Source organism: Plectropomus leopardus, chromosome 18 (assembly GCF_008729295.1).
Source record: "Plectropomus leopardus isolate mb chromosome 18, YSFRI_Pleo_2.0, whole genome shotgun sequence".
In the NCBI taxonomy this organism is placed as follows: domain Eukaryota; kingdom Metazoa; phylum Chordata; class Actinopteri; order Perciformes; family Serranidae; genus Plectropomus; species Plectropomus leopardus.
This window is the reverse complement of record NC_056480.1, coordinates 7,430,598-7,447,863: the sequence shown is the minus strand read 5'-3', so window position 1 is coordinate 7,447,863 and position 17,266 is coordinate 7,430,598. Positions and strand designations below refer to the sequence as shown.

Genomic DNA, 17,266 nt, shown 5'->3' with positions numbered 1-17,266 from the left:
ATTCAGGGATGTTACTACCTCTGATGGCAGCTTCAAGAAAAACAACTCTGCTTCCCTATTCCACAATTTCGCCTTTTATACAAAACCGTGACGCGTAATAACAGCATGAAATTACCGCCTTGAACAGGTGGTGTAAAAAGGCTTAGAGTCACGTCCATGCACAGGGAGTGGCTGACGGTGCTCAAGCACCTCCCCCTTTGTCCTGTGATGTCCAATGTCCAAAGCCAAGACATTATATTGCATATTATATGAATTTCAATTATAATAAAATTAATAAAATACAAAAAGTTATTCTACTTAACTGTTGTTTTGTATTAAAAAAGTGAGGCTTAAAGTTATCATATCATCAAATAATCATATTGTAAGAAAAACCTTTCCTTTGTAATAAAGTTTATTTATAAATGGAGTAACCTCTCAAATTACATCATAACACATTCATTCACATTTCCTCGTATTAGAAATTTCATTTGAAAACTGTTTTGTTTTTTGATAGGTCATATAAAATGTTCAGATTTTCAGACAGGATTCCTGTTCAGGGTAAATGATGACCATGACGCATTTTTTCAATGTTAAGAGATTGTATGTACTGATAGTTTTGTGGGGAACTCCACTTGTCAAGCCCCTTAAAGGTTTTCCCCTATATGTCTCTTTCACTTAAAATGTATCACATTGTCGTTTTTAAAATGTGTGTTGTAAAAAGTGAGTTTACTGTACAGTTTTTGAGAAAGTCAGCTCAAATGACATCATAACATTCATAATTTCCTCAATGATATAGTATGATGCATTACTTTTTGTAGTTCAAACGTTAGTTGGGATACTGTTGGGTCCACGTGAGAGTACATGCCCCCTAAATGCCTCTGCACGGCCCTGCTTAGTGTTGATGCACAGGGGTGACACACAAGGGAGTAAAAGCAGAGCGTACGGGGCGGCTGTGATGTCAACAAGGCACAAGCGTTCCCTCTGGAAAGAAAGCAAACTTCAGCACAATAGGACCCCTTTGGAGCGCCCGGGGGCAGCCCCAACTTTTACACCCCGTGAGTGGAAGTCAAACCGAGCCATAAAGCACGATGAACCAGACGAGGAAAAGAGCCCTTCCATCAGCCTGCCAGGCGGCCAGATCTGCTCCAACAAAACCCTCTTTCTCTCCTCGAAGCCTTGGCCCCTTAAACATTGAGCCATGCACACATTCTTTAGTGACATAATGCTTTTTTAAGCTATTGCCCTCTTCAACTCCCACACTCCACCACCACCTCCTCCTCCTCCTCTTTACCCTTACTCAAATTTACCCCTCTTGCCAATTACTATTTGAATATGAATACCAGCAGAGGGGTTGAGTGTTTGTTTTCCCTCCTGTAGCGGTGAGAAGTGAAGGAGGGAGGTCAGCGTGCAAGCTGACGTCAACGATCTGCCGTTTCATTGATGTGCCGGCCGCTAGGTGTTTGCAGAACGGCCTCTTGGGGCCATAAAAGCTGCCATAAAAACTACCACCTCCCCCCTTTTTCCCCCAGTGGAGCTACTGCAACGCCCTGAGGGAGTCACAGAGCTCACAGGAGGCTGAGGTCCACAACAACAATGCCGGTGGACTGAGCTATGTGGTTGAGATATGTGGTTCTCTGATTCGAAAGGCTCCTCTTAAGTGTGTCAGTGTCCGCAGCAGATATAGGCCGCAGTTTCTGCCCGCTGCGCCTCATTGATGAGATAACTGTGGTCAGGTGCTCCACAGCCTGAGGACCGCAGAGTCATTCAGGAAGAGGAACAAATCCCCAGGAGCACTGGGACCAGCAGCAACCCCCTCGCTCGCTCCCTCCCTCCACACACACACACAGACAGACCCTGACCTCTCATACACTAACACACACTTCTTTCCACAGTTCAGTAAAAAGATAACAGGCATATAAGTGCAGATTAATTCACTCACAGTGAAATCTGCGTTCACTTGGCCGCTCACGAGTTCACTGGAGAGACGATCAGCAACACAAATGTGTTAAATCAGAAATTAGAGCTTTGAATGATTCATTTCATTCATGTTATTTCTTCTGGATGAGACAAGCTAAGTTAAAACTTGATATTTATTTGACCAACTTCGAAAAAAGAACTCATCAAAAAGCATTATTGTATGAGATTTTGTTCACCAACACACAATGTACATGAGAGATTTTGCTTTGTACGACTTATCTTATTTGATGCTATGTAGACGGTCAATACTGACCTGGAGTTTACAGTATCTCAAACCTGCAATGATGGATTTTTGGCCTCTTTAGGGAAATGTAACAAGCTCTATAAACATTTAGTTGCAAACTTTACCTGTTTGCCGTTCGGTGCATAGGGGATAACGTGCAGCTCTAAAGTGAGCTCTTTTGCTGAACACAGTGGAGATGAAAGCAGTGAGAGTCAATTAAAACAGTGAGTTGCAAACAAACTTTCACATTAGATAATCAGGTTAATACAAAATAATGGGGGTACAGATGGATTTTAAAAAATAGCGGTCATGCATAAATTTCTCATTTCTCATCCAAAATGCCTTCAGAAACATATTTTAGTGAACTGTTTAGCTGTAATTCGAGACTATTTGTTAGCAGCACGCGGAGTGTTTACTGTGTTAAAAGGGCCACGCTCATATTACATCACCACCACTGGGACAGTTTATTGGTCCAGGGCGGTGCAGTGCATTCTGGTAGTTGCAAGATTTTTAACTCTTGAGCAAAAGCAAATGCCGCAGCCCTTTTTCTCTGGTCATATAGCACAAATTAAAAAAGTATTTGCATCTTTCTACTGCATAGACAGCCCAGTGTTATAAACAGACCATCTTTCCAGCAGTGAAATACTTCTTCAAACACAGTGAGAGACAGAAGACAAACACGTCTTGGTTCTCAGACTGACTCATGTTAGATACTCATAAATTAAAAGAAAAACAACAAAAACCAGGAGGCCGATGGCAAAACACTGCAGCAGCTGAACCTGGGAATGCTGGAATGATGGAGTCGGGAATGTGCGCTCAGAGCAGTGTTACCCTGTGTCTCAGCATGCCCCATGCCACACAGAGAAAGTTGAGACGTGAGAGATTTTTTTAATACTTTGTCTCTCTGCTTTAAAAAAAAAAAAAAAAAAGGACATATGTCAGAACTCAATGCAAAACCTGCAGACAGCAGGCATATCTTCCTTTCATCCGCACTCAGCAGAGAATTTAACGAGAGGCCAATCACGTGTCCGTCCTGATCATCACTTTTTGCCTCAGCCAGTCACATTCCTGTCGGGTTTAATTGAGTTCACGAGGACCCAATCAGCTTCTTTCCCCCTCGCTCTCGTTCTGCTCTGCACTGTCAGAGCCTTCCAAAAAGCTGCGCAGCTACTCGCTTACCTGTCTGCCTGCAAACTTTTTACATGAGCGCATCAGCACTAGTTAAGGATGAGAGGGCTTCAAGAGTGACAGAATGGAGGGAGAGCGAGAAGGAAGTTTACAACTTTTACTACTGCGCCTCGGTCTCTTATTAATGCGAACCTTTAAAACATTTCCTGACAGTTCTGGGAAGGGAAGGATTTTTGATGCCTCGTTATTCCTCACTCTTTCAATTACCGCGAGCACAACAAGCATTCGGACAAGTTTTTTTCTCCGGGGTGGAAGTGAGCTGGTTTTAATAGAGGAAATGATTCCAGGGGCCGACCCACTGCTGTGCTAATACTCCCATCGATTTTCATTTTGGGGGAACCCTCCCAGCTGATCAATCTTTCTCCACCGACGAGCTGGCAGCTGTGCCTGGGAGGTGGTGCAGGATGGGCTTCAATGTCTGATTGGAAGTATTAGCCGAGTTCATGTCCACCCCCCAGCTCTTTCCTTCTCTTACTCCCCCCGCTGCTGCCGCCCCGCCACCACCTCTGAGGCCAGGGGCGGCTTGGCTGTGCTGGTAATCCCTCAATGAATGTGGGTCAGTGAGTTGGGCTTTGCCTTCGTCACTCAGCGAGGGGACAGACAGCGGGGTCGTGACCCCAGTCGTGCGTGTATGCACTCGCATACACACACACATGCTTGCGTTCACACGCCCATGTATGAAGACAAAGACTCAAAACAGAGGGATGTGCACATAGACACAAACAAAAAAAAAAGACATGGATGGATGAGCAGCCGCACACACAAAAACTCAGGCGAAAACAAGCAGCAACGCAAACTCGGTAGTGCGTTTGAGCAGATCTGATCAGTAGAGCTGAAATGATTAGGAGATTAATGGAGCAGCTGATTGACAGAAAATAAATTAACACTTCACCTTAACAGTGCTGACAATCCGTAATTGTATGACTAATTTTTTAAGCAAAAGTGCCCCAAATTTGCAGGTGACAGCATCTCATAAATGAGTATCTTCTCATGCTCTCAGTTTTCCATTTTTCAAAAGTTTGGATTTTCAGGTTTTCTTTATTATCATTTTCATTAAGCACTTTGAAAGACGTAAACAGTGCATGTCAGTGCAAGTAAATGTTAAATAGCAGAATAAAATGAAGGAGATAAAAGCCATGGTTCATAAGCAGTCATGATTTAAGAAAGTTAAGCAAAAATATCAAATATTACTTTTTGATATATAATACTAATACTTTTCCGTATTAAATCACAGTAAATTGTTTTAAAAACTGTTTTTGATATTGGACTGCCATTTAAAGACATGACCTTGGTCTCTATGAACTTATTTTTGTTTGTTTTCTGTTTGAACACTTATTAGATTAAATTACTAAGTCAAAAAACTAAAAAATAAGTTTACTGTTTGCTGCAGTCTTCACAAAATAGGATTTTTAGAAAGGTTAAAACTTAAGCACTTCTAACTTAAAGCTCAAGTTGACCACTTGTATAAATAAAAAACCTCATAATTGCTGAAACTGTCACAAGATTCACACAGCAGTACACAAGACAGATTTTACATTTTATTTTACTGTTTAACTGTAAAAAGAGCTGGGTTAAATTTTCTTATTTGAAAGCTACACAATACACAAAGATAATTTTCAAAAAACATCTGAGGCGAGAAATAAGGAATGAAGTAACAGAATCTTGATTATTATTTGGTCAGCACTGCTTAGTTTGACAGTTTGACCGCAGTTTACAAGACTCTGATTGGCTGTTTTTTGGCGCACCACAATACTGTAGACTCTGGTGAATGTCATTAAAGGCAGTAGGAAGAGGAGGAGAGACATAATATTTTTACAGACTATCTTTCTCATGTACTTTTTTCAAAGTTTAGTGACAGTTTCAGAAAATATGACACAAAGTTTTTTTCATAAAAATTACCAACTGCAGCTTTAAGTTTAGTTAGACTGCTACCTGAGAAAACAGCAGTTAAGAAAGAAAACAGACGCTCTGCCAGAGAGCAGCCACGACAGAAATACTCTGATGAAGCCATGATGACTTCACTCATATAACGGTGATACAGTGACTTGCCCCAGATAATACCAACTGATGCTGAAGCAACCGAAAAAACACAAACGAGACGGTTCAAATGAGAAGAGCGAGAGACAGAGATAGTGAGTCAGAGGGGACGTGAGATGTATAGATGGCCTGATAAGATAAAATAACAAACAGAGGTTTTATCTAGTTATGGGCTTAAATCTGTCTCTTACACACATGCACGCACCAAAATATCAAAGAGTCCTAATTAAGCTGCACCGCATTCAAACTTATTATCCTCCACATCATTAACATTCTCCATCACGAGCTCGGTACTTTATCTAAGAGAGAGCAGGCAGTCATGAAATATTCATGATTTATTAATCTGACTACAGAAAAACAAACAATGGCAACCCGGGGAGTGTGACACCCTCTCCTGCCAAACACTGAGGTAGCAACATGACTGTTTGCTCCTCACTCAGCGCTCTCCAAATCTCAAACAGGAGTCCACTATCAGGCTCAGACGCCGCCGCGCTGGCATTCAGGTGAATGCCGGTATTCCCACTCATAATGGTGTTTTACTGAGATAAGGTGGAGAGGAAGTGTTGCTGGTTTTCTTCACTTGGCTCAGATCAGCTACTGCCTCTCATTCTGTGGCATGGAGTCAACAAAATGTCAACCGCAGCGTCGTCGTAAAAAATAAATAGGAAATGGAAATGTGGCGGGGAGCCATCTCGAGCCAAATCACAGCAGTGTTTCCATGTCGTTCTGATAGAGAGGAAGAAGGAGGGAGAGGAAGTGAAAAGAACCACAGCAAAGGGATGGAAGGTAAAACAGGAAATGCAAAAAAAAAAAAAAAAAACAGGTAGGACGGCCTTCTTCCTCTTTTCTCCCTCGCAGCCACTCACGCTTTTGAGAGGATTTTCTCAAGTGGGAAAATTTCTGCTGATGACACATTTGTGAAAATGAAAACGCTGCAGCGCTTGGTTGATGTTACTGTCATTGACTCCTAATGGGAAAAATCCCACTACACGCGCAATTTTCTGGACTCTCCATTTCTTTCATCCCCGACTCGCGCAAGCACACTCCCGACATACACTTGCGCGCTATTATCACTCAATCTCACACCCACTTGCTCCTCTTGTTCTCCTCCTTCCACGCGCACACTTCCAGGCAACACAGACACATTTTCTGCACCTCCTCTTGACTTTCTCATTCTCTGAATCTCTCCCTCCACTTCTCTTCATTGCCCTTCCACTCTCTTTCCGTTTTCAAGTCCCTTGGGCGACCTTGAGCGGCAGCTGCCAGTGAAGTAGCTAAAGTACAAAGTCAATACAAGCCAACAAAGCTGGTTAAGTATTAAATGGGGGATGATGACGCTGCTGTTAGCCAGAAAAAAAAGGCTTAACAAAAAGCAAATAAAAGGAATATGTGCAGCCGGACTTTAATGGAACACTCAATAGTAATAATGATGCGCTTTAAGCAATTGACTGCTGACTTTAGATGCACTTTTGATTTTTGTGCAGAATAATCTGCTTGCCGGTGGTATAGGGGGCTCTTACAACACTCACATTCCTGATTTAATATTGGGCTACGTATACGACTTAAAAGGATAGTTCAGATTTTTTGAAGTAGGGTTGTGTGAAGTACTTATCCATAGTCAGTGTATTTACATACAGTAGATGTCAAGTGGCACACCACAAATTTGGAGAAGCAGGCTGGAGTCAAAAAAGAAAAAATCGAACAATCTCCCCGCATCTAATTTTCGAGTCAAAATTCTCATCACCTTTGACAGATTTTTTTTGCAATTTGTGGGACATTTCTTGCCGAGTTGCTCGTTGCCTTTTCCCCATATTTTCAAAAGAAATCAAAACAATTTTCTCAGGTCCCAGAGGTTTAAATGTCTGAGAGGCGTCAACAAAACTGATGTCGCTCCAGGTTCTAAAGGGTTAAATGCCAAAGTCACACAAAGACACAGAAAATAACTGATCACGGCAGCGGAAGACCAGCACTGTTAAATCACTGTTTTTCTTAATCGAGTCTGGCTTTGAAGAGAGCAATAAACAGATCATCTTCACATTTAAAATTGCTGTCTGACATTAAGGTAAAACAGATAAAATATTCTGGCTAAAATCTGATTTGTTGCTGACCCCTCCACAGCAGTAGATTGCTAAACTTTTATGTCAGACTCCAACCTGCTTCTCCAAATTGAGGGTGCTTACTGACATCTACTGTATGTAATATACTGTCTATGGGTAAGTACCTCACACAACCCCACTTCAAAAAAATCTTTCCCTTCAGGTATACCATAAAGAGAAACATGGAGAAATATAGAGGAAGGGGCAAATCAGAATGACAGGTAGGTGACATAATTCAAAGAACAGTCCATGCCTGAAGTGATTCATTAATGAAACAGGAAGTACTGGGCCCCAAAAAGTGACTCACTGTTCAAAAGAAATGATAACTTCATTTCCCACAACTGAAATTACAAAGTTGAAAACAGAAAATATTGCTTATAGAGGTAGGAGTATGTCACCTGAGGCAGTTTAGTCACCACAAGGCATGGCATTACAGCAAAGTCCCGCCTAACGTGAAATTTTTCAATTGTCGAGCCCGTAATAGCCTTTCACTGTCCTCTCCCAGGATCATTGTCAGCAGCTCTGAAAACTCAGTGGATAATGTAGCAGTGAATGGGCCCTTTCATCAGCGCTTGGCCATGGAAGTGGACCAGAGTGACTCCAATTGAAAGCTATTGCAGCTAAGAAAATCAATTGAATAAATGTGCGGAGCGTGGTGCATTTGTGCACGGTGTGTGTGTGGGTGGGAGCCGGTTCAAGCACCTATATGCCGGTTCCCAGTCTGCCCTCCTGCTGCTGCATTCCTCTGCAGAGCCGCATTCCTCTGGGAGCAACGAGGTCAAAGGTCAGGAGGCAAAGATGAGCCTGGATATAGCTCAGCTCTGCAGCCGCAGCCATGGCAGCATGTATGCTTAGATATGTGTATGTGTGGGTGTGTTTGTGCGTGCATATTGGCTGCAAACAACCGAGCAGTTAAGACCAGAGCCTGCCGTTTTCTGTTTATGTGTCGGGCTGCGTTCAAAGAGCATCCAGGTATGTACACATACTGTACAGCCAGCCGGCCTGCCTTGGCAGTGCTCCCTCCTCAACCGCTAACAGCTGCTCTGACACGTGTGTGCATTCCTGAGTCTGCACCACAGCGTCCCCGCAAGGCATCGCCTGTCCGCCCCTCAGCCTGTGGATACGAGCGCTAAGTCCCTGCCGGCCACATATATAGATCCATTTACCTGAGAGCTACGTCAGGGTTTTTGCTGAGCGTGGGCTGGCACCCAAAGGGGTTTAAATTAGATTAAAATGAAAGGCATCAGTTTGATTAAATCTAAACAGGCTGCTAAATCATAACAGGGAAAAAATGCTTTAAATTTATTAGTTGCACTCTGATGCCAGATGTCAAAGCAGGCTAGCAACTAAAAGAAGCATTTCACCGATATAAAGAATGCACTCAAATACAACTAGGCCGTCTCTGCAGTGGAAAGAAGCAAATGCTTTTCAGATTGGTGCTACATGACCAGAGAAAACATAGAAATAAAGTGCTTTTTGCTTTAAAGCTGAGCGATTAACACTCCTGGTGGTGGGTGCCATAACGTGGAATGGTCCATGTGAAACGATGGCAGTGTCAAACATGTTTCTGGAAATATTTGAGGCAAGAACTAGGCAACGCAGTAACAGAATCTTGGTTAATATTTGATCAGCGCTGCTTAGTTTTACCGTTTGAGCATAGTTTTTTCGACCTTGGATTTCAGAATGCCGGAAGCAGTCTGGCGCCCATTTTCTGTTTACCAACCCTTGCCAACTCTCGAAACGGCATTAAAATACGTTTCTGAGAACATTTCAGGCGAGAAATAGACAGTTCAGTAACATAACCTTGATTTATATTCAATCAGCACTGCCTGGTTTTACAGTTCGATAGGATTTTGGTCTGTGCTTGACAGAAAGTTAGAAAGGGCAGGTAACTTTCTTGATCATCTGTGTACTCTTTGTGGCGGCTGGCGGGTAACACAAAAATGCAGGACAGTCTATAGTTCGCACAACAGCCTCAAGAGTCAACAAAACTCCTCCAAATGTTGTAATTTACATAATTTGGAGAAGTTTCAATGGGGAGAGAATGGGTATCCAGGCACCGGTTCGATGGAAGAAAGTCTATCACAGTTTAACACACATACTACCCACATTGTTTTGATACAAAGCCGGTTGAAAATCGGCAAAGTATCTCTTTAAGCACAGGTTTAAACCAGCAAAATCAATTCTAAAAAGACACACAAGAAACTAAAAATGGTTCAGAAAATAGAGTGAGTTTAACTGCATGCTAAATACTGTTGTGTAAAAGTGAAATTGGATTCATTGATTTTAAGCGGGGACAGAAATCAAATGCAGCATCGATGCTGGAAATGAAATGACTAACAGGCTCAATATTGATCCAAATAAATCACCCATGAAACACACTACAGTGGAAAGAGTGGGCACTGAACGCTCCCTGAACTCACTGCTATGTCAGTCAGCTGAGTATGGTGCTCGGATGTTCCCGGAGACCTCTGGGAAAACAAGGCCCGATCCATCGGGAGGCAAAGCCGTGAGCGGAGCGGAGCAGAGGTGGGCCGTCCAGAGACGACTGGAATGTCAGATAATGGAGGACATATTTCTCCAGGTGACACCGAGCCCAAGGCGTCCAGGGAGGCGGAAAAAAGGATGACGAATTGATAGACAAGTGCATACTTGTAAAGTTTTGTTAGAGCTCCCTTTTCTTGCATTATCGGTCTGTGAGGAGGTTCATTTCAAGTTCAAGGAGTCACTTCCTCCCTCGACCCAACGTGTGTTTGGTTAAAAATCTCTTATCTCCCTGAAAGCTCCTTTCTCTGCCTTTCTGATTGATTGGAAAAAAAGTTAACTTTCCATATCGTCCCTTTAAGCTTGACATGCCGTGTGTATAGGTACACACACACCCACTCAGGAACAATGTCGACAAGTGCTGTTATCACATGCCTGAGTTTATCCCGGCTTTAGAGAAGGCCTGCGATCCACAGGTTGGTGAATGCAGATCAAACCAATGTCACTCACACAGAAGTGAACCTGTCAGCTGAGTTCAGTGCGTAATCCAGCTAAGAAAACATCACACAAACACCGCCTTCTATATTAAAACACGCTAAGCATTCATGTACAGCTGTTGATCCCAAAGGGGGAATCATTAATTACCACCATGACAAAAGGGAGACCTCCGAAATTAGAGGTAATCAGCTGTCCCTGGGGGCTAAGTGGGAAAGATGGCACTAACTCCTGGAAAATGAAAGTGATAATTAACCCATTCTGACTGATTTATTCGCACTAAACTGCTGCGTATTTCAACCAAACTTGTTCCGCGACACTGCGTACATAAACTTAACTGCATGCACGTTTACAAGCAAGGGGAAGCAACATTTTGTCATGACAAGGTCACCGGAACAGGGGTACTAATTTCAGAGCACAGACACCCACCGTCGACTTTCACTTAATTTGCACTAAGTACAGGGTGCAAATCAAAACGTGTTGGTGCATATCCTGGTGAAGGCTGCAGTGTTCCCATGGAGGGGAGCTGGAAGGTGGAGGTGGTGGTGGAGGGAGGGTGAATTCTTTCATAGGAAAGGAGGGATTGGAGGGAGGGGACGGGGGTGTCCAGGGAGCTAATAGACTGGCTGGAGAGCTTTTACTTCATGCTTGAAAGGGAGCAGGGAGGGTAAAAACCAGTCATGTAGTGTGACATAAAAAGGTTGGTTAACTATGACCTGCAGCTGGAGATCTTTGTGAGGCTCTCAGTCATCAGTTATCAGCTCTGAGTGGGATTTATAGGTCGAGGTTTCAAAAGGGGGGTGGTCAATTTATATTTTAATCTACTAGTTTATTTCTATTTGTAATTAGGAAGGACAAAGTATACTTGGCTCCACAAACACACTGTAAAATCTGACAAGTTGATCTTACTTAAATAAAAAAATTGAGGAAACGATTGCCTTGAAAAATGTAAGTAAATTAAACTATATGTAAATGTTAAGTTTACTAAAATTGTGTTGTACTGACTTAATTTTGAGAAGTTGTTGCACTTAAAATGACAAGTGGAATTATTTTTTTAAGCGTTATAACTTCAGTAAACTAAGTCAGCCTAACTAAAGTTGATCGTGACAAAGGGGATTTTGCAATGATGGACATCTGCCAGTTCTGTTCTGAATATATAGCACAGTAAACTTGGGTTAAGTTGCTAGAAGTGAAAAAGATTGATTTAATGAAGCTTGTCTTTTTTATGATGCAACAACTTCACAAAATTAAATAAATACAACTAATTTTTAAGAATTAGAAGAAAGTAAGCATGACTTTACAGTATCTGCATACCCTGGAGGATGTGCGCCTGCACTGTAAAATCTAACAAGGTCATTTAAAAAAAAAAAAAAAAAAATCTGGAAAACCAGTTGTCTTGAAAAATGTACGTACATATAATTATTAGTCTTAATTAATGTTTACTTCATATGTAATTATTATCTTTACATTCAATTTTGTCATATTTAATGTCATTGCAACTTAAATATGACCAGTTTAGTTAAATAAATCTTTTTAGCACCTTAAGTAAACCAAGTTTACTGTGCTATATATCTGTATTCTGCTCTTAAACATGTTAACAAAACAGCGTAAAAACAAATTAAGACTAATAGTTATATTTACTTACATTTTTCAAGGCAACTGGTTTCCAAGATTGTTTTAAGTGAGATGAACTTATCAGATTTTACATTATGTTACATATTTTGACATCTTAAGGACAAAGTGTAAGCGGCTCCACAAGCACACGCTGTGCGCCTGAAGGATGCGCGCCTGGCGCTCTGTTTTGGATGTAGGTGACAGCTCCGCGCGCAATGATTTCGTGCGTAAATGTTTAAGCACAAAAACGTCTCCCTCCCAATTAACCCCCTCAGCACTTACTTGTCATACTCTGCGTTGTCCTTGTCACAGCGTGCGTCCTTGTGCTTCTGCCAGTCCTTGCCGTGCTTGCAGGTGGTGAGCAGCACCACGTCCTCCGCGTTGTGCACGTGATGTAAGGCATTCCTGGTGTCCGAGCCGATACCTGTCAGGTAGCGCTTCCCCTTGAACACCAGCATGTATTTTCTAAAAGGCGGGATGGAGTTGTACTTGAGGTACCCCCTCTCCCCGCCGGTCCTCGGGTGGTCCTTGGAGAAGAGAGGGATGGACACGTCGAAGTTGGGCCTGAAGTTCTCGGTGCTGATGCTGGCTTTGGCCAACATGGCCTGACCGATGTCAAAGCCCAAATCTTCCGTGTAGTCCGGCCAAGTCCCCGAGTACAAGTTAAATATGAGGTGGTTCCTGCCGTCGTTCCACAGAGGCAGGTTTTGGATCTTGGTTTTCAGGTTATGGACGTATTGCGGGGACAGCTGGTCCCGATCCAGAGTGTCCAGACTCAGGACGAACAGACACGCCTGTCCAGGGTCCGAGGTGTAAAACCTGGAGCCCTCAATGGTCGATAAAATATTCTGATAACTCTCTGAGATCTTCTCCCCTTTCTGCTGCGGGTAAACATAAACTTTGAATCCGTTTTTGTGGCACAGGGAGAAATCAAAGCATGAATCCATGCGGCACCGTTTGCCTTTGTAAACACTCGTGTTGACGTCCCTCTTCTGCCTGGGGGATATGTGCAGGTTGTACTCCTCGGTGTCGCTCTGATCCCACGGCACGAAGAGGTTTAACGGGTCCGAGAAGTGAGGCCAGGGTTGCTCGGGCCGGTACCGGCTGCTGCGGTCATGCCGGCTCCTGCTCGCCGCTGGAAGTTGAACCCCTGCGAGGTAGAAGAGAAGCACTAGACATGCACCGGCGGAGAGCAGGATCAGGTAGCGTTTTTTGGCCTGCATGTGTCCTGGGAGCGAGTTGTTCAGGGAGAAGAAATGCAAAGTGGCCCGAAGTTAGGCTCTCACCACCGGCGGCTCCACCGCTCCATCCTCCGGCAGCCTCCACGGATCCCCAGCCCCCCTTCTGCGTTATCGGTTCCCAAATCCAGCAATTGATCCAGTGCATGTGGGCGATTTTAAAAGTAGTGTCCCGTTCTCCCTCTTCTGTAGAGTTTCAGCATATCAGCGGGTGAAGCTCCGCGCTGCCTCTCGGACACAATCACATGCAGCCGGCGCTTCTTCTCAGCCTCATCCAGGCTGCCTGTGAGCGGCTGTTCAGATGGGAAACTGTCCGACAGCCGTGTGGGAACTCTCAGGGGTTCCCGAGGCTCTCCCAGACGGAAAGGTATACCCCCAATTGGCTGTTAAAGTCGGCACCAGGGAGTGTAAAGCGTCGGTGTGGCCGCCGCGCTCTGATCCAAAAGCCTCCGGGTGAATTCGTCCCGGTTTATCACTCCATGGTCCCGTGTGAAGACGAGCAAAAAAACCGGGGAGTAAAGAAGCGTCGTAGCGCATGCAGGGGCAGCTCAGCGGTGCAACTGTAACCTGACGAATCCCTGCATTTCTCTTCTTATTTATTACAACCTTCCCTCATACCCTCGCCGATATAAAATAAAAAGCTCATCGGCGGAGGGAGCCACGCAGCGGCACAAGTTCTCCGGTCGACACGAGGAGAGCAAACAGACCGGGTGAACGGCGGAGAAAAGGTTCAAAAAGACGGGATTCCTTGATCCTAGTGTCCAATTACCGAGTGCTCAGTTGTTCCGATTGTTAGTCGGTAACATTCCAATCCCGACACGACGGCAGCTGACGTGACGTCCCATCCATGCGCACCGGCGCCGCTGATTGGTCCGCGTGTGGGAACGGAAGAGGCGGGACTTAGGGGAATGCACCCATTCATAACCGGAGCGCTCCGCATGTGCAAATTATCTAATTGTAAACCTATGGAAGTTTGTTTGGAGATGATCCAGAGAGCAAAGAAGCCTCAAAGAGATTTACAACGAGAAGTTACACTGTGGTAGAAGTCAGGCACATGTTTGCACTCATTGTGTCAAGTCAGAAAGTAATATTTTGCTTTATACCCATAATTTATGGGTATTATAGGAATCAGAATTGGGTTTTAATGCCAAGTACATCTACACATACGAGGAATTTTACTTGGTGTTTTGTTGCAAAACAATTAACACAGAGGAAAAATAAAAATTGTAATTTTACTAGAATAAGATAAGATAAAAATATAGAACTTAATATTTTAAAAAAAATAATTATAAAAATATATTAAAATATAAAATGAAAGTAGAATATAGAGAACACAAAATGTATGTGCAAAATGTGCAATGGAGGAATCATACAGTTGTGCAGAAAAAGTGGCAGTGCAAATATCTTCAGACTAAATTAACTCAGTGTGCAGTGTAAGTGTAGTGTAAGCACAGTCAATATCCATTATCCATGCAGCCATGGCTGCTTTTATTTTCTGCATCTTACATCTACTTGTTCTGTTTTTGTTTTGTTTTGTTTTTTTGTTGTAATTACCTTTTTTAAGTTATTTGTAATATTACCAGATGTACATACACAAAAAATATAAAAACTTTTAAATCATTTTTTAAACCTTTTTTTTGGTTTGTAGCCTTATTGTAAAGAGAAATATGTTGTTCTTTTGTAATTCTCTCTTTTTTAAAAAAAATAAATTTATTTGAACAAATACAACAAAACAACAAAACAAAATACACAACCAAATGATCACGAAGACCTTTCAATCATGTGAAAGGGGACAGTAAATAAATACATAAATAAAACAGAATGAACAAATAAATAGGTGAGGAAAAAAAAGAAAAAGCAGGGGTATTAAATAAACAATCACATGTTCAAATGTTATAAACTGATGTTATATTATCTTGGACTATTATCTTGAAACACTGCATATTTGCTACACTGTGAACTTTTGCATATTCCCTGCTATTTTTAAAAAAATGTTTATTTAACCCATATTCAACAATCTTTTTTTCAAGGGACCAAGGGACCTGACCAAGCCAGGAGCACAAGAAAAAGACAACAATAACCAAAATACTAAAAACACAGTAGACTATACGGTAACATAGAAATAATAAAACACCTACGTACAATGACAGGTGCCAACTGATTAATTCACCCTTTAAAATGAACCAGAGACCATTTCTGTACATCTCTGCACAACATTGCACAGTTTTATTATTCTGAAACAGCCACACTGTACATGTTTGTTAGGCTTTTGTACTGTTTAAATGATCTTTACCATATTTCTATTGTAAATTTTTCTATTCTATATTTAAGTTCTTGAGTGTCGCAGTACTTTCCCTTGTTATTACTATTATTATTATAACATACTATCTACTGAACAATTGTGAGTTCCAAAAAAATATAGATAGTACACATTAAAGTATTCTTTTGATTTCCTTCTTTTAAAGAACCAGCTAAAGGTACAATGTGAGCAAACAGGATTATGAGACAACGGGCCCCTGGACACAGTATGCAGAGGCCCCACCACCCCTCTACACAGGAGCAAAACACACAGACCGTTTGGTGGTTTTCCATGTCTTTGTGGTCGATATTTTGTAGGTTTGTGTCTCTTTGTGGTCATTTTGAGTCTCTTCCTGGTTGTGAAGTATTGATTTGACATTTTACTTTTAGCAGGTGAAGGCCAGGGGGCCACCTTACTCTTTAGGCCCCTCGGCCGGTGTCCTGTAGACCCATTCAGTAATCCATCAATGAGTACAGGGGACTTAAGCACTTCAAATAATTTTGTAAACATTGAGAAGGAATTCATGTTTTTTGATTTGCCTTAGGGGAGGGACATTCAACTCTAAAATGTCATATTTTGTATTTATTTTAAATACTCTCAGAAGCCCCAAACCCACAATGTTTTCTTTAAAAATCTCCAAAATCACACCATTCATCAGAGCCAGAAACTGTGAAATATGGTTATTTATGGTGTAGGGAAGGTCATGTGTGTATATATATAAATATCTATCTATCTGTATAGTTATCTATCTATCTATCTATCTATCTACACACACACACACACACACACACACACACACACACACACACACACACACACAAACAGACAACCTTGCTACCTCCCTTCTGTGAAAAAGTCAAGTTAGGCATTTTTTCTTTTATATTCAGTTGCACATTACATACCATATCTATTCATTCATTTTTAGGTAATTCTTTATTTCTGTCCAAGAGCCCACTTAAAACACAATAAAATATGTTTTTTTAAAGAATATTTTCAATACATTTATTAATGTACAACACTGAACTAAACAGCTGGGACAATGAGTAGCAAAATTAAGAAAATAAAAATAAAATAAGTGGGAAGCATTAAACTATCAAATAGGCCATGAAGACAAATAGTATAGATTTGTCTTGATTTCAACCAGATCCATAAATTGTTGCAGCAAAAGCACAACTTGGTGCATAAACCAGAATGCAAGAAATTAAGTGTGCGATGGTCAAAATTATTTCCTGGAGGACACACACACACACACCTACACACACAATATTAAAACGAAAGCTACGCCCTTGGAGAAAGCCAGGAAATGAGGACAGAAAAAGAGGTATAACATGGAACAAAGGTCCACGGTTCGAAACACACCTGAGACGTTACAGTCAAACAGTTCTGTGTCTCCACCACCATGATGCCACATCGAAGTTGTTTTTTTAAAAAAATTTTTTACTTCGCCAGGTCTGCTGTCAGACATCTTTTCATGGGAACGTAGAATCACTAACCCACAGTCCCGACAGTGCAAAGAAATTAAAAGCCACAAAAGTAAGATAAGCCCTGTGCAATCTGCCAGTAACATGTTGTAACACTGATACCGCCTACAGAACTCAGCATCTGCTCAAATTAATGATCTCACTGTTAATTGGTA

At 42.1% G+C, this 17,266-nt stretch overlaps 1 protein-coding gene across 1 annotated transcript in view; it reads right to left on the bottom strand.

The window, feature by feature from the left end:
- The window catches only part of ext1b (exostosin glycosyltransferase 1b), a 152,029-nt gene extending 137,928 nt beyond the window's left edge, over positions 1-14,101 (bottom strand). Inside the window, exon 1 of the mRNA XM_042506855.1 lies at positions 12,376-14,101. Within this exon, the coding sequence (XP_042362789.1) occupies positions 12,376-13,316 (941 nt within the window). The 5' untranslated portion in view covers positions 13,317-14,101. The remainder of the gene's footprint in view (positions 1-12,375) is intronic.
- Between the last annotated feature and the right edge of the window lie 3,165 nt (positions 14,102-17,266).